At 39.7% G+C, this 21,342-nt stretch overlaps 1 protein-coding gene across 1 annotated transcript; it reads left to right on the forward strand.

The window, feature by feature from the left end:
• Positions 1-3,187: 3,187 nt before the first annotated feature.
• Positions 3,188-20,923, forward strand: LOC137091019 (calpain-1 catalytic subunit-like). The gene is made up of 12 exons (XM_067455091.1): positions 3,188-3,500; positions 4,708-4,780; positions 4,941-5,059; positions 5,606-5,739; positions 5,964-6,138; positions 6,380-6,454; positions 7,805-7,890; positions 19,627-19,701; positions 19,783-19,943; positions 20,076-20,245; positions 20,346-20,357; positions 20,472-20,923. The coding sequence occupies exons 1-12, from the start codon at positions 3,264-3,266 to the stop codon at positions 20,682-20,684; spliced, it is 1,530 nt and encodes a 509-aa protein (XP_067311192.1). The 5' UTR covers positions 3,188-3,263; the 3' UTR covers positions 20,685-20,923.
• The last annotated feature ends 419 nt before the right edge of the window (positions 20,924-21,342 follow it).

Genomic DNA, 21,342 nt, shown 5'->3' on the forward strand with positions numbered 1-21,342 from the left:
ATCATTATATGAACATCACGTTTGACGGATTTGGTATATATTTCTACAGAGCCCTTGTGACCTTTGCAAAAAAATAAAATTCTACAGACTTTTGCCCTTTTTTTCGAGAAATTGTTACGTCCACACTTGTGCACGCGCTTTATGATTTCTCGCAGTTTATTTACACTCTAACCTATTTCCTTTGTGTGTCACTGCCATTTTTTAAAATTAAGTAAATGAAAGTATGGTTGCACAATTAAATATTTGCTATAGATCTAATAAAGGGTGTTTTGATCTTGTGAAATATTAATCTTTAGCAGTTTACTGTACCAATATTTTTGATTGGTAAATACTGCCCTAACGGAACCCAAATATTGATCAGTTTTTACTGTACCTATGTTTTTTTATGAACCATTGAATTTAGCATATGAAAATGCAGATATGTGAGTGTATTTTTAACTATTTATTTATTCATTTATTTAGGAAACTGTTGGTTTTTGGCTGCAATTGGGGCTCTGACTTTTGAGAAGGATATCATGAAACAGGTCATGCCAGCAGAACAATCATTCACCAAGGATTATGCCGGAATATTTCACTTCAGGGTGACCATAATACCTGTTCAGTGTTTAATTATTTTTTTCACATTATAATTTCTTGAGTCATATTTCAAATTATTGCAATTTTTTTTTTTCAATTTTGAGTGTGTTTGTGACAAAGCTTGCTCCTGATTTAGACTCAGAGACTTTGGCTAGCTATTTAAAAGATCAACTCTCCAGAGATGTGATGTGTCAAAAGATTGGTACTGAGTATACTCGCTACAGCTCTTTCAAAGTTACAGCTGAATGCAGGGAAGTAGCAGAGATGTATGCGCCATAGCTGTGGCCAGAAGGGACCTATGTAAGGTGCTTCTATGAGAATCGCAAGCCTAGGGCTGCGGTAGGGTTAGGTGTTAATGCACCACTCTCCACGGGGATGAGTGCGCCTGAGCCAAGGGCGTCACATGCATGGCAAACAATGATAAACTGATATGAGAGTTGTGTCTTATAACTCCCGTGGTCTGCATCTCGGACAGGGTGCTGGAGCGAGAGCCCATCGCATTGTTATTGACAAGCTCTTTGAGAATGCTGATGTGGTGTGTGCATGAGACTTTTTTAGCTATTCAAGATCTGGATAACCTCAACACTGTGCACAATGATTTCCATGGGGCAGGGGAATTAACGACGGACCTAAACACTAGAATTCTGCGTGGTAGGATTCCAGGAGGTGTGGCCATATTTTGGCAAAAGAAACTTGACCCTTTTGTACCTGTGATCAGGTTAGATGTGGACTGGTGCATGGGAATTAAGGTAGTGCATAATAAGACTGTTTTTATAATTCTAAATGTATATACTCCATATGAATGTCACAAAAATTAAAATGAGTACTTGAATAAGCTTGCTTTTATAGGGTCTTACATAAGGGAAAGTGAATATACATCCATAATTGTTTTGGGGGATCTAAATGCTGATATATCAGATACTATTCAATTCAATTTTCAATTCAATTGTGCTTTATTGGCATGACATACATGGGTACATATTGCCAAAGCATTTCACAAAGTAAAACAACCTAGCTAACTCAAGTGTTGACTTTTTGGTCAACACTTGATACAATTCTGCAAAGATAACAAGGTTATTTTGTCCACAAAGGAATTAATGCCAGTGAGTGAAGCTTGGCATACTACTTCCTAGCTGGACCACTGTATATCTACAGCTGATGCACATGATTGCAGAGGAGGCTGAGATTCTATATGGGTTGGCTACAGCAGACCATATTCCTGTCTCTATGTTCATAAATATTAAGGGTCTACCTGAGCTTGTCTATAGTGACAGCCATAAACCAGGTGATGTGTGGAAAAAGTGTGGAAAACTGTATGGGCAGGCAAACATGCTTGCACGCAAATTCCACATGTGCACACCTGATGTTAAAATCTCACTCTTCAAAACTTATTGCACTCCACTGTATACTGCCCACCTGTGGTGTAACTTTAGTGAGTCGAAAATAAAAAAAATTAAAGTGGCTTATAATGATGCACTAAGAATTGTGCTTAAAATTCCTAGGTGGAGTAGTGCCAGTGTAATGTTTGTGTCTAACAATGTGCCCACTTTTAATGCTGATTTTAAGAAATTTTATGTAAGGCCTTCTGAATCATATCGATGGGGTTTTTAGATATATTTTCGATGAATATAAATATATATATATATATATATATATATATATATATATATATATATATATATATATATATATATATATAATATGGATTTATTTTCTTTCAAAACCCCATAAATATGGATTTATTTTCTTTCAAAACCCCATAAATTTGATTCAGACGGCCTTTATTAACCCCCCAGAGCAATGTGGAGTGCGCTTATGATGGATGGATGCACTTTTTTGAGCTTCAAACTCAATGGACCGTCAATGCCATAATAAAGTGTGAAAGTGTCAGGATATTTAAAATGACTGTTCATCAGAAAGAAAAAAGTCAAACACACCTAGGATGGCTTGAGGGTGAGTAAATCATGGGGTAATTTTAATTTAAAAGTGAGCCAATCCTTTAAGTGGAATTTTAAGTACATACAAAGTGAATACTTTCCTATTTAAAAGAAGTATACTAATAGCACACTTCAATACAATTATTTTATTTCTCAGCGGAGAATTGTAAACAGATCAGTAGTTTCTGTATTTTCATGATCTTATTTGTCCTTTAAAATGTGTTAGTGATAATTCTGATGCAGTTTCTTTATTAATTCCTTATAACAATATCCTTAACTGTCTTAGCAACATTCTTAAAAATACATTTGCAGTACAAACTGCTTTCAATCCTCATTTGCATATTCAGTTTTTCAGGTAAGGCTATATGGTGGAATTAACTGTTACGCAACTCCACAGGTGGGAGGATTTTGAAGTCTTTTTCAGAACAAAGAGAATCGGTTAAACCTAATAAGAGAAGACTGTTCATTTAGGTGGGGAGTCATACTTAAAGTATAACATTTATGTTAAAAATAGAGTCCACCAATTATATTGCAAGGCTCTGCATAGCAAGATATTTCTTCCAAAGGGACAATATTTCCCTCCCAAAACCGGTCTAACATGCCCGAACAAGTCTCTTATCTCTTGGGTCTTTAAAAGCACACCATAGTATGTCATAGTGCTGTATCGTCTCGCCAGTAACAGAAGCCAGAAGTGTCTCACATCAGTTTTTCTTTATTTTTTTCCCTAAAAAGACTCTAGCAACTGAAAAAATGCCTCCACCTCCTGTGAATGAAATACCCAGTAATGAAGACGCCGCAAAAGACAAAAAGGGCACTCTTGACTTCCCTTTGAAATTCTTGGATCAGGACTACCAGGAGTTGAAGAAGAACTGCATCTTAAAAAAAGAGATGTATGTTGATGATAAGTTCCCTCCAGAGAGCAGCTCCATTGACCCAACGAAGAAACTTAATTTGAATATGGAAAAAATCAAGTGGTTGAGTCCATCAGTAAGTTACCTGTTTTGACTCTCCGTCTCCTTCAGAAACGTTCAAGAAGAGTTTAAAGTATATAGACATTGTTTGAACGTATCTATAATAACTGTTGGAAAATATCTCTTAGGGCTTGTGAGAACAGGTTTATATGTAACATTTGCCTACATTTTTTATTTACAATTGTAGCAAGACATCTTAAGTGTCTTGAAAGCAGATTCATAATACATACGAGTCTAAATGTCATCTGGTATCCCCAAATCCTTAGGGCAAATTTCATTGTTTGAAGCTCAAAAAAGTGCATCCATCCATCCTAAAAGTACGCCACACGGCTCCATTAGGCCTTCTGAATCATATCGATGGGGTTTTTAGAAATATTTTTGATGAATATAAATATGAATATGGATATTTAAATATAAATATGGATTTATTTTCTTTCAAAACCCCATAAATTTGATTCAGCCGGCCTTTATTAACCCCCCAGAGCAATGTGCCGTACGCTTATGATGGATGGATGCACTTTTTTGAGCTTCAAACTCAATGGACCGTCAATGCCATAATAAAGTGTGAAAGTGTCAGGATATTTAAAATGACTGTTCATCAGAAAGAAAAAAGTCAAATACACCTAAGATGGCTTGAGGGTGAGTAAATCATGGGGTAATTTTAATTTAAAAGTGAACTAATCCTTTAAGTGGAATTTTAAGTACATAGAAAGTGAATACTTTCCTATTTAAAAGAAGTATACTAATAGCACACTTCAATACAATTATTTTATTTCTCAGCGGAGAATTGTAAACAGATCAGTAGTTTCTGTATTTTCATGATCTTATTTGACCTTTAAAATGTGTAAGTGATAATTCTGATGCAGTTTCTTTATTAATTCCTTATAACAATATCCTTAACTGTCTTAGCAACATTCTTAAAAATACATTTGCAGTACAAACTGCTTTCCATCCTCATTTGTGTATTCAGTATTTTTAGAGGTAAGGCTATATGGTGAAATTAACTGTTACGCAACTCCACAGGTGGGAGGATTTCAAAGTCTTTTTCAGTTTACGCAAAAATGTCTCTGTGCAAAACAAAACCCACAAATTGTACTGCACCCTTCCTGAAAACTTCATTCGGTCTGAGAACGGAATTCCAGAGCCTAGGCCAGAACAAAAGCCAAATCCTTAGGGCAAATTTCATTGTATGATGTATTAATTTAATCAATTTCTGTCTTTAGAAAATAGTGGCAGACCCTCAGCTCATTGTAAAGGGGGTTTCCAGGTTTGACTATGCCCAAGGATCTTCTTTAGGTATGTTTATTTCTGTGTTTTATTCACATACTCCAGTAGGCATTGCCTTTTGAATGATACTGTACCTATGCAGTTGTTAGCATCACTCTATATACACCAGAATACACTCTGGAAACTCAATGAAAGATTGATTTAGCTAATGTTTGTCCTTTTACATTAGGAGACTGCTGGTTTCTTGCTGCTGTTGGAGCGTTAACCTTTCAGGAGGATGTTATGAACCAGGTCATGCCAGCTGACCAGTCATTTGGGGGAGATTATGCAGGGATATTTCACTTTAGAGTGAGTTCTTTGGTCTTGATCAAAATATCTCTAATATATTTTATTAAAAAAATCAATTGATCAGGGCTGGATTTCCAGATAACGTTCTCTTAGTGCACAACGAAGACTCTAAGGTATAGCTTAAGTAAAGGTATACCTAGGTATTTTCTAGTTGTGTTCCCTGAACTATGGAACTTGCTTAAGGTATGCCTTCTTAAAGGAACACTCCACCGTTTTTAGAAATAGGACAATTCAATTTAGTTTGACAGCTAGCTAAGCTTAGCATAATGAATGGAATCCTATGTTGCCAGATAGCATATAAAAGTGTAAAAGTGATCCAAAAAAAACAAAACAACCTAATAAATTCTTGTGGCCTGCGTATTCACAACAAGTACAAATAGCGATGCAGTTGAATAAGCTCTATTTCTAAAAACGAACGCTTCGGGAAACATGTATTAACATTAAGGTATAGCTTAAGGTATAACTTAAGAACGGCTTAGCGTTAAGAAGGTTTTGGAAAATGCAGCCCAGTCCTTAAGCCTTCTGCTTTCTGCTTAATTAATTTAGTTCTGGAGGTTTGGGAAATGGATTGACGTTGTCATTGATGACAAACTGCCAACGATCAATGGCAAGCTCATTTTTGTTCGTTCAAAAACATCTAATGAGTTTTGGCCTGCTTTGCTGGAAAAAGCTTATGCCAAGTAAGTTTATTCTTAAAATGATTCTTCTTTCATAGTTTAAAAGTATTTTTGCTTATTCATCATAAAAATATTACTTAAATATAATTACAAGAGATTATTTGACTTGTCACAATGATAACAGTCTATTGTAGTCATCACCATTTTGAGTAATCCCACAGAATCAATCATTAAACGCTTGTTGGTCCACTGTAATGCGTCCTTAAAATGTAGAATGACTTTTACAGGGTGTGCGGCTCCTATGCTGACATGCGGTCTGGAAATGTAGCTGAGGCTCTGTTGGACTTCACTGGTGGCATCCACTTGTGCTCTGAGCTAGTAAAAGCTCCTGTTGATTTGTGGAGCCTGATGGACCGTGCAGCCAAAGGAAAGGCTCTGATGGGCTGTCACACCTCTAAGGGGGTAAGCAGTGACCTCAGGCTTGTCCTTTCATCTGTCATTGAAGTATTTTGCATTAAAGAGTAAAATGAATGTTCAGTTGAATACAAATGACTATAGTGAATATTTTTACAATGTAAGATGTAGGAAACAATGTAGAGCTTTAATTATACATAAAACAATTGTTTGCAATTTCTTGACATATCTCACCTGGCAGCATTATTGATATAAAATGTCTGTTTGTTTGTTTTTTATACCATATCAGGAAACATCTGAAAACACAGTATTACCCAATGGCATTGTTCAAGGCCATGCATATACAGTGACGGGGGTTTCCGAGGTAAGTCTGCCCAGAATCAAATGTCAGATCACAGTGCCTTCAGATTACAAAGCTTTCAAAACCACACAGCGTCTTTATAGCAAGTTAGGTCAGTCAAGTTTATTGAGGTTCACACCACTTGAAGATAGACACAAATCTAGTCATCTTGCAATCTTCTGAATGGAATGATAACTGATATATTGGCGAATAAACCTTAGTTCAAATTTTGATATACTTTGAGAGCCTGATAAAAAAAAAGGCTCATCATTGAAATCTATGTCCCAAACACTTCAACATAAATCAAACATATTCAGTACAGTAGCCTAGTTCGAACCAGTGTAAGATTCCTTAACCTTAAAGTAAATTTGACACTCCTATGGCCAACTTTTGTTATAAAAAATGGTAACACCTTACAGTTTCATTTTGTTAGCATTAGTTGAGATGAACCAACAATGAGTAAACAATACTACAGGATTTTTTAGTTAATGTTAATCTTCACATTTCCTTAGACATTTTTAAGATCCAAAGTTGTATCTTTTAACATTATTAGTTAATTCACTGTGAACTTTACATTTACATTTAATCACTTAGCAGATACTTTTATCGAAAGTGACTTACAAATGAGGAGAGCAATATAAGCAATCAAACTAACAATAGGGCAACAATAGTAAGTGCTGTGATCAATAAGTCCAGCAGAGTAGCAAGTGCTGCAAGTGCACAGTAGTCTACACATAGCAAGGTTTACATTTTTTTTTTTTAAATAGACTTCAGCAGTTTCTTGAAAATGGCTAAAAACTCAGCAGCTCAGGTTGAGTTAGGCAGGTCATTCCACTAGCAGGGAACAGTCCAGGTAAAGGTCAGTGAAAGGGATTTTGTGCCTCTTTGGGATGGCACCTCAAGGCACTGTTCACTTACAGAACACAAGCTTCTGGATGGCACGCAAGTCAGGAGTAATGAGTTTACAGTAGAATAAGTAAGTAATAAGATCCTGGTTGATGAGTGATGACCTTCCAGCCTTTTTTCAGCTGTGTGGCGCATGGTAAATCGAAGAACTGTCAATCAGGGCGATCAGGCCAATCCAAGCGTGCTCCGGTGTCTGATTGCTCTATTCACACAGTTTCCATAGCTTAAACTTTCAAATGACAGTGCTCAAAAGCCACATGATGTTTTTATCAAATTTATATCTCTCAAGAGAAAGGTTTTTGTAAGTTTTAATAACATTTTATTCATCTTAAGCATAATTCCAGTACGTGGCTAAGGCCTACATAGTATTGGCTTCCTAAACTGGCAGAAAAGAACGATTCGTTCAAGAATCAAACATCACTACTTTATGTGAATCAAAACATTGTGTTCATTACATGTATTTAACAGGTAACATGCAAAGACAAACAAGTAAGGCTGGTGAGAGTGTTAAACCCTTGGGGAAAAGGCGAGTGGACCGGTGACTGGAGTGACAAGTAAGAGTCATATGAAACTTTAGGCTCACTAATCGGTTTTAAGACTTCTTAATTGACTACTTTATTTACATGAGCACTTGTGTGACCAGCGAACTACAAACTTATGGAACTTTTCCACAAGTTCCCGCCCACACATAACTGCATAGGCTCGTTCTTCAGAAGAACACCCCGCTCCTTAAAGCCCAAACAGAACACATACCATGAAAAGAATACAATAACCATGGTTCCCTTTCAGTCGGTCATGGAGACGTACGTCGGAACTGACCAAAGAATTGGGTATCATTTTCAGAGACCAATCTGCTTCGAGTGTATAAAAACGAGCCAATAATGTTGGCATGTGGTTCACGCACCGTCCCACAGTGCGGTTATAAATACGGAAGTGAAATACTGCATCCTTGCTTTCGTCTTTGGAGTCGAACGGTTGCTGTTCAAAGCTGCTGTTTTCTATGAGGAGTCTGAGAAGGGTATGCTGTGTTCTCCAGTGCTGGTGTGAAGGCACACTTCAGCGGTGGCCGCACTAAAAGAACTTCTTATTGATGGTTTGCAGAGCGTTTTCCTGATATTATTGTTGGTTCGCTGAGCGTTTCCCTGGTTACGTTCGGCTCGCTGGGCGTCTCCTGTATATTGAGGCCTGATATTGAGGCTGCTTTTGTTCCATTTAGAGGATGCGATGCTCGGATTCTCTTCGGCCTAGTCTCGGGAGCAGTTGTGCAAACACAGGGACGTGGTGCTCCGTCACCTCAGCCTATTGGGTCTTCGGGTCAACCGAGAGAAGAGCAAACTCTGTACCACACTGAGGATCTTGTATCTTGGCATGGAGGTGGACTCGGTCAGTCAGACGGCGCACCTCATAGAGGAGCGAGTCCGGTCAGTGTTGAATACACATCCTCAAACTGCTTGAATACATTTTCAGAGGCTCTTGTGGCATATGGCATCTGTAATCGTGGTGACGCCGCTCAGATTGCTTCATATGAGACTGCTTCAGCACTGGCTTCATGGCCGGGTCCCGAAATGGGCATGGCAGAGTGGCAAGCACCGTGTCTCAGTTACTCCGACCAGGCCATTCACATCCCTGGTGTGCTGAACCAGACAGCCGACTATCGTCAACTATCACTTCCGGGAGAGTGGCGACTCCACTCCCGGAGCATCCAGCTTATATGGGACCTTTTCGTAGCCGCGCAGGTAGACCTGTTTGCCGCTCGGGACATTGCCAGTGGTATTATTCCCTGGCCGGGGGCCCCCTCGGCACAGATGCACTGGCGCACAGCTGGCCCCGGGTCCTACACAATTATACGTTTCCCGCAGTAAGCCTTCGCGCCACTGTGCAAAATTAGGGTGGACGAGGCGCAGGTCTTGGTTCCCTGAACTAACTCTCCTCGTGGCAGCCTGGCCTATTCCTCTGAGGAAGGATCTACTTTCTTAGAGACGGGGCACTCTATGGCACCCGCATCCAGACCTTTGGCTAGAGCCCCCCTCGACGATTCGCCTCTATGTGGAACCTGTTCATTGAGTGGTGCTCTTCCTGCCATGAAGACCCCTGAAGGTGTTCGATCGGTGTTGTGCTTTCCTTCCTGCAAGATGGCTTGGAGCAAAGGCTGTCTCCCTCTACCCTCAAAGTGTACGTCGCAGCTATAGCGGCGTATCACGACGCTGCTGAAGGGAAGTCGGAAAGCACGACCTGATCGTCAGGTGCCTTAGAGGTGTGAGGAGGCTAAACTCCACCTCTCCCAAACTCCGTACCCTCTTGGGACTTAGCTCTGGTGCTCAGGGCACTTCAAAGCCCTCCCTTTGAGCCGTTGCAGTCAGTCAAGTTAAACCTTTCTATGACAGGCTGCATTGGCCTCTGTCAAGAGGGTAGTGTAAATGACAGCTAATTTGTTAAAGAGAATTTTTAAGGGTTCGAATCAAGTTATTTTTTGAAGGACTTTTATTTTGACACAGCCTTAACATGCACCGATGGTTGTATAAAACGCGCCCTCTTTCCGCTTTGTGTATGTGCGCACGCTCTCGTGAAGGACGCAGCCTACGATTCATGACTTGTGTCTCTCTTTCTACTGTGTTCTTTGTGCATCCCACTCGAGGGTTATAAGGTAAACAAGTTTTAATGTCTTTTAGTAAGTAATTGTATTGTTTTATTGTGATGTTGGTTATTGTGTGGGAGTCATACAGTGTTTGTTTTGTTTGTTTGCTGTAGCTCTTACGGTGTCTACATGAGTGTCACGAATAAAACGCAAATGGAAACATCAATTTAATGAGTATTCGACCATCATTCCAGTGGGTTAGCAACAGTAAGAGCTTGGCCATTCATCGGAGTCTGCAGCATTAACGACTGGTGTTCATGCCGACGAGTCTTTGGGTGAACGCTTACGGGCAGCAGGTCGATTTCTGATGGTCAAATGTGATTCGATTATGGACAACTAACTTACAGACTGTGAAAGGCTGCTCCTTTTAAGGTGATATTTTTCCCTCAACACTTCTACAACAGCAGAAGGACATTAAGGTGAAACATTTAACCAACCAGAGACTTTGTCTTCAAGTTTAAAATGTTTCAAGGATTTCGAAAGACTGAAATCGTTTGTTGTGTTTGAAGAAGGAATATTTATATAATTTTTAAATTAGACGTTTGTAGTTGCAAAGGGTTATTTGTAAAACCATCGTCATTGCTAATGTTTGATGTTATATGTGATAATACTGTTTTGGGAATTCACAATTACATTTTAACTGTGTTGAATATATCTTATAGTGTGTTGATCTAGTAATTTTAAAATGACCGAGTTAAATTATTCTGTTGAAACTGTTGAATGTGAAAGGCAGATTAGTATTCTCCAACATGATATTGAAACCCTTAGTAATGAGTATCAAACATCAGACGGTTTAGAAAGACAACAAATAATAGAGGTAATTGAAGCTAAAGAACAAAGTTTGAGTGAACTTAAAGGTAAACTTCAAGAAGATTTAGGAGCACATCAAGGTCCTCGACGGTCTGTTCGGTCACGAAATCCCACTGAAAAAATGCTTGCATTTCAAAGAGATGAATTTCAGAAGAAGGAAAGAAAGCTTATCTCTATGTATGAACAATGGAAAACATTAGCACGTAAGGCTAGAGAGCAACTCAAGTCTGATATCACCGAGAGCCAGATGGCATCTCTTATTGATGCCCTGGAAGAGGAAAAGGAGAAAGTTATGCGTCTCTATGTCGAAGTTCGAAATCATGTCACGCCATCTACTGAACTAAGACGTCGTATTGATGCTTGTGATGCAGTGACGGCAGACATAATAAAGGTTGCTTATGAAAGAATATCAGGAATCGACGAATTTAATGCCGAACAAGCAAAAGATCGCTTAAAAGAACTTCTTGACTCGAGCTATGCTCGTTCCATCTATGGCTCTACTGTGTCCCGAGTTAGCCGCAAGTCTAATGCTCAGTCAAGTCATCATACTACATCTTCGTGTGTAGCTTCAAAACATGCTGAAGCAGCTGCAGATTTGGCAGCAAAGGAAGTGGAGTATAAAATGCTAATAGAAGAAAATAAACAGAAAAAGACAATTCAGGAATTGCAAGAAAGGCAAGAGAGAGATCTAGATGCTCAAAAACGTGATCTAGAGCAGTTACATGCAGAGAAGGATTTAAAGGTAGCACGGGCAAGGTTTGAGGCCTACAATCGAATAGCAGTGCAAGAAGTCGAAGATCCTCTAACATACGGTGTTAATCGAGAACAATGTTGTCTGCCTTCAAGCCTTTTTAGCCAACCTGCTAATCATACATCTCAAAATGAGTTGCCATCTCTTGTTCAAGCCCTGCAAGATAGCATGAACTTGAATAGATTACCAGCTCCAGAGCCCTCTTTATTTGATGGTGATTCCATTCATTATGTTGAGTGGAAGACTTCCTTCATGTCATTGATAGATCGAAAGAATATATCTGCTGCTGATAAACTTTATTATCTTAAAAGGTATGTGGGTGGTTCGGCGCGTAAAACCTTGGATGGGACCTTCTACAGGAGTGACAACGAAGCCTATAAGGACGCCTGGAGTAAATTAGATCAAAGGTACGGTCAACCATTTGTGATCCAACGTGCCTTTCGTCAGAAACTTGCAAACTGGCAAAAGGTTCAATCAAAGGATGCTGTTGGACTAAGAGAATTTTCAGATTTTCTTAATGCCTGTCAAGACGCTATGCCTCATGTTGTAGGTCTACAGATATTAAACGACTGTGAGGAAAACCAAAAGTTAGTTCAAAAGCTACCCGAGTGGGCTGCTTCACGCTGGAATCGGCAGGTTACGCAAACCTTGAGAGACAATAAGGAGTTTCCAGACTTTAAGGCCTTCGCAGCATTTGTTTCATTTGAGGCAGAGATCGTCTGTAATCCAGTCACTTCTACTTATGCTCTCAGTTCAACATGTGCTGAAAAACGAAATTTCAGAGAAACAAAGAGTAAAGGTAATGTTCTCAACACTCAGACTGTCTTGGGTTTTGATGGGCCAAAAATCGCAATGAAAAATCCCAAACCTCCCTGTGCATTTTGCCAAGATACTAAACATCAGCTTGGAGATTGCTTCATACTGATGACTAAGACATTAGCAGAGCGACGGGCATTTGTAAAGGAAAATAATCTCTGTTATGGATGTTTAAAAACCGGCCATTGTGCAAGAGACTGTCGCCATCGTCTTTCCTGTCACACCTGTAAAGGGAAACATCCTACTTGCCTTCATGATGATAACTACCCCAGGAGAGAACGGTTGGTTCCTGTAACAACTTCTGTTTCTGGGTCAGAAGATGAGTCAACAGCTGCTCTGTCATTGAGTGTGGCCGGAAGGGGATCATCTTATACATCGATGATTGTGCCGGTATGGTTATCCAGCAACAATGTGAGTACAGAAAAATTAGTTTATGCCTTGCTTGATTCACAGAGTGATACAACCTTTATCGACCAAGGAGTGAGCGACGTCTTGCAGGCAGATAAATTTCCTGTTAAGTTAAAACTGACCACGATGACTGAAAAGGATACCATTGTAAAGAGTGAAAGGATTTCAGGACTCCGTGTAAGAGGATATAGTTCTGCCACTTATATCGAACTCCCTCCTGCCTATACTAAAGATTGTATTCCAGTCAATCATGCACATATACCTACATGCGAAACAGCTAAACTTTGGAATCATCTTTCAGCAATTACTGATGAGATACCCTCTTTGAAGGATTGCGAAGCCGGTCTTTTGATTGGCTACAATTGCGTTAGAGCATTAGCACCAAGACAAGTGATTTTAGGAGAAAATTATGAACCCTATGCTGTCAGAACTGATCTAGGTTGGAGCATTGTTGGACCTTCATTACCCAGACTTGACTCTTTTGGCGTTACCGGTCTATGTCACAGACTTTCTGTAAAAGAAATTCCTCCTTTGACTCCAGCAGATGCCATACGCATTTTAGAATCTGATTTTAAAGATGTTAACAATGACGACTCAACTCTTTCTCAAGATGATATTACTTTTCTAAATAAGTTAAGTGATCGTATAAGGAGAAACAGCTCTGGACACTATGAAATGCCTCTACCTTTTAAAAAAAGACCTAATATGCCAGATAACAAACAATTTGCTCTTGTGAGACTTAACCATCTGAAGAGAAAATTGTTAAAAGATCAACGGTACAAAGAGCATTATGTGAAATTTATGGAAGAGGTTATTGAAAGAGGAGAGGCCGAGGAAGTTAAAGATGGAGGCAGAAAAGGCGGAGAGTGGTACGTTCCTCATCACGGTGTTTACCACCCAAAGAAGCCGGATAAGTTGAGAGTTGTTTTTGACTGTTCTGCCAGATATCACGGAACCAGTTTAAACGATCATCTCCTTCAAGGACCGGACCTGATGAACAGTTTGACTGGAATTCTTCTCAGATTTCGTCAGCACCCTGTGGTTTTGATATGTGATGTGGAGAAAATGTTTCATCAGTTTCATGTGTGTGAAGCAGACAGAGACTTTCTGCGTTTCTTGTGGTGGAAGAATGGAGACTTGAACGAGCAACCCTGTGAGTATAGAATGACAGTTCATCTTTTTGGAGCATCTTCATCGCCGGGATGTGTGAACTATGGATTGAAGCACTTAGCTGAAGGCAACAAGGATCAGTATCCTTTAGGATTCCAGTTTGTAATGAATGACTTCTATGTAGATGATGGTGTTACAAGTGTACAAACAACAGAGGATGCAATTCAGCTTGCTCAAGAGGCCAGAGAACTTTGTGCCATTGGTGGCCTTAGACTTCACAAATTTGTGTCCAATGATAAAGCTGTCCTGGAAAGTATTCCCTCCTCAGAACTAGCAACTAATGTAAAGGAACCTGATCTTTCGTTTGATCCCTTGACAGAGCGAACATTGGGGATTCAGTGGAACATGGAACTTGATTGTTTCAAGTTTGAGATTAGCCTCAAGGAACAGCCAGTAACTCGACGTGGAATCCTATCTACGATTGCATCATTGTATGACCCATTAGGGTTCTTGGCTCCTTTCACCCTTCTTGGAAGGAAAATACTTCAAGAAGTCTGTAGACAGGGTACAGGTTGGGATGACACATTGAGCAATGTGTTGCAGCCAAGGTGGGAGTGCTGGAAAAGAGATTTGAGTAACCTGAAGAAAGTGAATATTTCCCGCACATATGCTCCTCCTGGGTTTGGACAGGTAAAGAAAGTAGAGTTGCATCACTTCTCAGATGCTAGTACTAGTGGATATGGACAGTGCTCATATCTGAGATTGAAGAATGAAAGGGAAGATGTTCATGTTGCTCTTGCCATGGGAAAGTCTCGTGTATCTCCTTTAAAGATTACAACTATTCCAAGGTTGGAGTTGACTGCTGCAGTGGTTTCAGTGAGTGTCAGTAAAATCCTAAAAGAAGAACTTCGATATACTGACATCACAGAGTTCTTCTGGACCGATTCCAAGGTTGTTCTTGGATACATCAATAATGAGGCCAGACGATTTCATACGTTCGTTGCTAACCGAGTGCAAAGGATTCATTTGAGCACAGTTCCACAGCAATGGAGGCATGTTCCAACAACTGACAATCCTGCAGATCATGTGTCAAGAGGTCTTACTGTGGATGAAATGATTTCATCTGACTGGTTCACAGGACCAAAGTTTTTATGGAATAATGAAATGGTTGTCCCTTCAAATGAGATTCCAGAACTACTACCAGGTGACTCGGAAGTTAGAAGCTCTCAAACCCTTAACACAAAGGCAGTAGAACATGAAACTATTGTAAATCGCCTGTCAAAGTTCTCATCTTGGTCCCGTGTAGTTCGAGCAATCGCACGCATTCAACGGCGAATTCATAAGGACAAATCAAGTAGACTTTCTACAGTTGAGGAAAGAGAACAAGCCGAGTGCTTTATAATTAAGCTTCTGCAAAAACATGTATTTGAAGAAGAATTAAAAGTATTAAGTAAAGGTATTCCATTGTCATCTCATAATGAGTTGTATAACCTTAACCCATTTCTTGATAGTAATGGTGTGCTTAAGGTGGGAGGAAGACTCAGCAATTCCTTGTGTAGCTTATTCAAACATCCTGCAGTTATCCCCAAAGACCACCATATTACAAAATTGATCATTGCTGACTGCCATGAAAGGGTTAAACATCAAGGTAAACACTTTACCATTAATGAAATCCGTTCAAGGGGGTTTTGGATCCCAGGTATTAATCGTACTGTAGCATCTCAAGTGCGCAACTGTGTTACCTGTAGAAAATGCAGGCGTCCAACAGAAGAGCAAAGGATGGCTGACTTGCCTTCAGAGAGAGTGAATCCTTCACCACCGTTCACTTATTGTGGTATGGACTGTTTTGGTCCATTTTTTGTTAAACAAGGACGGAAGGTGTACAAAAGATATGGATTGATCTTCACTTGCTTCTCTTCCCGTGCCATTCACATTGAGATGCTAGATTCTATGTCGACTGATTCCTTTATCAATGGCTTGCGCTGCTTTATTTCCATACGTGGAGCAATTCGACAGATTAAATCTGATCCAGGCAGCAACTTTATAGGTGCCAAAAATGAGCTGACTGAGGCTCTCAAAGAACTTGATGTTGAAAGGCTGAATAACTTCTTAGCTGAGAATCAGTGTGACTTTGTCATGAATGCACCATGTGCAAGTCATACAGGAGGTGTATGGGAGCGACAGATTAGGACTGTAAGAAGTATTCTCCAGTCTACACTCTTGATTGCTTCTGAAAGGATTGATGATTCATCTCTAAGAGCATTCTTTTATGAAGCAATGTCAATTGTAAACAGTCGACCACTCACTGTTGACAATTTAAGCGATCCAAATAGCCTTGAACCTATAACACCAAATCATTTTCTCACTATGAAGTCTACCATTGCCTTACCCCCTCCAGGCAAGTTCACTAAAGAAGATCTCTGTGCAAGGAAAAGGTGGCGCCATGTTCAATATCTTGCGGAACAATTCTGGAGTCGCTGGCGGAAAGAGTATCTCTCCAACATAGCTGTTAGACAACGTTGGCACACCCCTAAGAGAAATCTGTTAATAGGGGATATTGTAATAGTCAAGGACAATGATCTACCTAGGCACAAGTGGTCGTTGGGTAGGATCGTAGGAACAACTATAGATTCAGATGGACTTGTGAGGAGAGTTAGGGTTCATCTTGGTGATAAACACCTTGGAAACCAGGGAAAATGTCCTGGTAAGCCTTCTATTATTGAACGTCCAATTCAGAAGTTGGTTTTACTGCTGGAGGCTTGTTGAAGTTTTGTTTTGTCTTTGTTTTGTTCTTTCTTTAGTTTTTTTTTTTTTTTTTTTTTTTTAGTTGTGTTGTTAGAAGTGTCTTTGTATTTTTGAAATCATTTGTTTCTGGAACTCTTGATTTGGTGGGAGTGTAAATGACAGCTAATTTGTTAAAGAGAATTTTTAAGGGTTCGAATCAAGTTATTTTTTGAAGGACTTTTATTTTGACACAGCCTTAACATGCACCGATGGTTGTATAAAACGCGCCCTCTTTCCGCTTTGTGTATGTGCGCACGCTCTCGTGAAGGACGCAGCCTACGATTCATGACGGGTGTCTCTCTTTCTACTGTGTTCTTTGTGCATCCCACTCGAGGGTTATAAGGTAAACAAGTTTTAATGTCTTTTAGTAAGTAATTGTATTGTTTTATTGTGATGTTGGTTATTGTGTGGGAGTCATACAGTGTTTGTTTTGTTTGTTTGCTGTAGCTCTTACGGTGTCTACATGAGTGTCACGAATAAAACGCAAATGGAAACATCAGTTTAATGAGTATTCGACCATCATTCCAGTGGGTTAGCAACAGGTAGAGACCTGCATACACTTTCGGTCATCGAATCGTGCCTAGAGTTTTGTTGTGTCCCGTCCGTGCCCTGCGTATCAATCGCAAGACGTGCCTTGCCCATTCAGGGAGGGGGCACACACGACTAGCATTGTGGCTTCATCCTGGGCATTGACTCAAGGCACCTCGCTGACAGATATACGTAGAGCTGCGGGCTGGGCGACACCTAACACGTTCGCTAGATTTTATAGCCTTCTCATAGAGCCGGATTCTTCCCGTGTACCAGTGGCGGGTTAAAGCGAAGTACCAGTTCTGTGTCGGCTTGCAATGCCACTCCTGCCTCTGGCCACATACATTTTTGTATTTTTCACGGTACCCGCTACCCTTCACGGTTAGCCCTGTGTCTTTCCCTTGACAGAGCCCGGTCTGTCGTCTCTGGTGGTGTTCTTTCCAACCTAGGACCAGGTGGGAACCACCCCAGAGACTACCATATATTGCACTACCCACTTGAAGGGCCAGCATTCCTGGCATGTTGGTAGGATCCCCAATTCGTTGGTCAGTTCCGACGTACGTCGAACGTGACCGACTGAAAGGAAACCTCTCGGTTACGTACGTAACCCATGTTCCCTGAAGGAGGGAACGGAGACGTACGTCCCATCACCAGGTGCTGTGCTTCTGCTGAAGGACCGAATCATTTGTTCGGCTGATTCAGCTGAAAAGCGAGGATGTGGTATTTCACTTACATATTTATATGGGACAGGGCGGTGAGTGAACCGCATGCCAACGTTATTGGCTCATTTTTATACACTTGAAGCAGATTGGTCTCTGAAAATGACTCTGAAATGTACCCATTTCGCAGGTCAGTTCCAACGTACGTCTGCGTTCCCTCCTTTAGGGAACAAGGGTTACATACGTAACCGAGCCGTTTTTTGGTTTTATTTGTAGTAAAACCATGATTCATTTTCTTAAGGGTGTAGAGGAAGCCTCTAATTTTATGAGTTTCCAACGAGTCCTGAAGCTTTCTAGTATACTCATGGTATGGCACATCAGGCACTTCAGGTGGCCTCCCAGAAGCCATTTCCCCATGTGTTTTGATCTCCTACCCCAATATCAAAAGGGCAGGTGCAAGAGGTTGAACCTTGGCAGATCTGCACACCATTGGGATAAATGGTAAGTGCATATCCCAATATCTTGGTAGCCTTGGTAGCTCTGTATGGATTCTAAGACCCAAACTGGCTAAACATGCCATCCACCAATGCATTCACCACTGTCTCAGCTTCTTCAGGCAGTGCATAAACGTCTTGCCATTTAGTGAAGTAATCCATAACCATCAGCACAAACCTGTTACCCGTCTCTGAACAAAGAAAAGGACCCATTGCATCCACCCCCTCAATCTCCATAGTTCCCTGTAGTAGGGTTTGTAGATAGGAAGGAAAGAAGCGGGGACCGGCCAACATTCAACAAAAGATTTTAATCAAATAATAAACTAAATGAAAGTAACGTGGGCAGCCCCTCACGGACGACTGCCTGCACACGCATAATAAAACATTAACAAAATACACCGTAAATTCCAGGCCTGATCGTCTCTCATCTTGCACTGTCATCGCTCCTCCTTTTATGCTCCCGTCACTGTGGTGTGAAAGGTGTGGCGCTCAGCTGGCACTCATTATCACTCGTCACTGGCCCGCTCTCACGGTCCCTCACCTCGCTACTTGCCACAGTCCTCCTACAGAGAAATGTTACAGAGGAGCCTTTGCGGGACATATAACCATCACACTGGTGACAACTCTTCCACTTCTCTCCTTATAATCCTCCAGTAAAGGCGGACACATTTGAGTGTTTTTGAAACCCCAATTTTGCAATTTTGAATATCAATCATTCCTTTTAAATATGGTCTTGAACATCCTAGTTGTTAGTTTAAAATGGTGTTGTTTAAGCACCCCCCCCCCCAGTCTTTCAATATACCATTACCCAGTCTTGTTAAGGAATGTTTACACTAACAAAGATTAAATCGTTGGAGGTTGACAAGTACTGTTTGTTTTTCATTTGCATGAGTTACTTCAACTGTTCACTGAAGGAGATTTTGAATGAATGAGTTTTTGTTGGATTTAGTCATTCTTTTGTAATGGACTGTCCTTATAAACAAAAGCCAGGTCTTCAGTGACATGACATGATCAGTTAATTTTAAAAAGAGTTGTTGAAGAATTGTAATGTTTTGAATTGATTGTAATGAGAAATTAAACTACCCCAACAATAATTTTAACAATATTAAAATTGACTTTAAACTTACACACTCATATCTAGTTGTACCCTGAGGTGCATTTTCAAAATTTATTTCCATCCATTCTTGTCATCATATTTAATTCTATACCATTTTTTCCCTCTTTATTTGCTGCTGTTTTTTTCTTGGTTAGCATAACCATGTGCTCATTTAATATATGATTTTGCATAACTTTAGGTCACCATTGTGGAAGGATGTGAGTGAGATGGAGCAATCCAAGTGTTGTTCTTTGGCCAACGACGGGGAGTTCTGGTGGGCATTGACTGTAGATTCAGATATGATCACTTGCTGCATTAATGAATCAAATGTTGACTGACTCATATTTTACTGCAGGATGTCAATGGAGGACTTTACCACAAACTTCGGGCAAACTGATATTTGCTGCCTCAGTCCTGATTTTCTGGACAGTTCCTCCAAATGCAGCTGGACTTCCACATGTTACAATGACAGCTGGGTCGCTGGGACTACAGCTGGTGGCTGCCTCAATAATAAAGGTCATATATGAGCAGACACATGGTTTTTCTTTTTCTGTCTTTTTAATATTGGCCATATGGTGTGTGTTTGTGTTTGTGTTTGTGCCTATACTGCATGTTCCACAAAGGTCTGATTCAATTGATCTCTTGTAGACTCTTTCTGGACAAACCCTCAGTTTCGTGTGCGGATTGAGGCGCTTAATAAGGAATGTGCTGCTAGTGCTCAGTGCCCTCAAAACATTCTGGTGTCCCTCATGCAGAACCATGAAAAGAGAAACAGAAGGGAAGTTTCTAACTATGTCATTGGCTTCAGTGTTTTTGCGGTCAGTATATTAACAAAACTCTTTTGGAATCACAGGAAATGACACATAATGCAGTCATTTTGGTTTATATTTATTAATGGTGTGCTGTTCTATTTTCCAGATACCACCAGAGGCAAGTAAAATATATAATTCAAGCTAATATTTGCTTTGAAAATGCATAAATGACATGCTATTTACGAAATAAACGGGTTGCTTGAATGCAAGTTTATATTTCATTCTCCTTTAGATGAAAGACAAGAAGCTCCCAGACAAGTTCCTCTACGGCAAACAACCTGTGGAAAAAAGTGTGAAAGTCAAAGCAAGATATGTGATGAGATTCTTCAAGCTGGAACCAGGAGAGTATCTCATTGTACCATTCACTTTCAATCCTAATGAGTGTGCAAAATTCATATTGTCCATCTTCTTAAAGAGTGAATCCCATAGGACAAATCAGAAATAAGATTACTAATGACTTATCAGTGGGACTCCAGTTAACGGAGAAGACGTAGTGCAATAAGTCAAAAAGTGGATGCTGCACACTGGTGGTGGTTGAGGAGAGACCCCTGACATGAGTGTGAAGCGCTTTGGGTGTACAGTAGTACATATGAAAGTACTATATAAATGCCTAATTGATTGATTGATTGATTGATTAATTGATTGATTGATTCATTCATTCATTCATTCATTCATTCATTCATTCATTCATTCATTCATTCATTCATTCATTCATTCAATCAATCAATCAATCAATCAATCAATCAATCAATCAATCAATCAATCAATCAATCAATCAATCAATCAATCAATCAATCAATCAATCAATCAATCAATCAATCAATATTGACAGTTCCTTACATGCAGTGCTATATACATTTCCTGGGGTGTTTTTGTGGTTTTACAAGCATTATTTTTTATTGTACTATATTTTATTTTATTTTATTTTATTTTATTTTATTTTATTTTATTTTATTTTATTTTATTTTATTTTATTTTATTTATTTTATTTTATTTTATTTTATTTTATTTGTGAGCTGTGAAGATGTGTTTTGAGTCACATTTGTTGTTTATTTGTCAAGTTTTTGATGTTGTAATGTTGTGATTGGGTCAACATAATGAGA

Source organism: Pseudorasbora parva, chromosome 10, assembly GCF_024679245.1.
Source record: "Pseudorasbora parva isolate DD20220531a chromosome 10, ASM2467924v1, whole genome shotgun sequence".
Taxonomy (NCBI): domain Eukaryota; kingdom Metazoa; phylum Chordata; class Actinopteri; order Cypriniformes; family Gobionidae; genus Pseudorasbora; species Pseudorasbora parva.

Coding starts and splice junctions, on each gene's coding strand:
- LOC137091019 (XM_067455091.1), top strand. CDS start 3,264: ATGCCTCCACCTCCTGTGAATGAAATACCCAGTAATGAAGACGCCGCA. Junction 6,139..6,379: donor GCTGTCACACCTCTAAGGGG/GTAAGCAGTGAC, acceptor ATACCATATCAG/GAAACATCTGAAAACACAGT. Junction 7,891..19,626: donor ACCGGTGACTGGAGTGACAA/GTAAGAGTCATA, acceptor GCATAACTTTAG/GTCACCATTGTGGAAGGATG.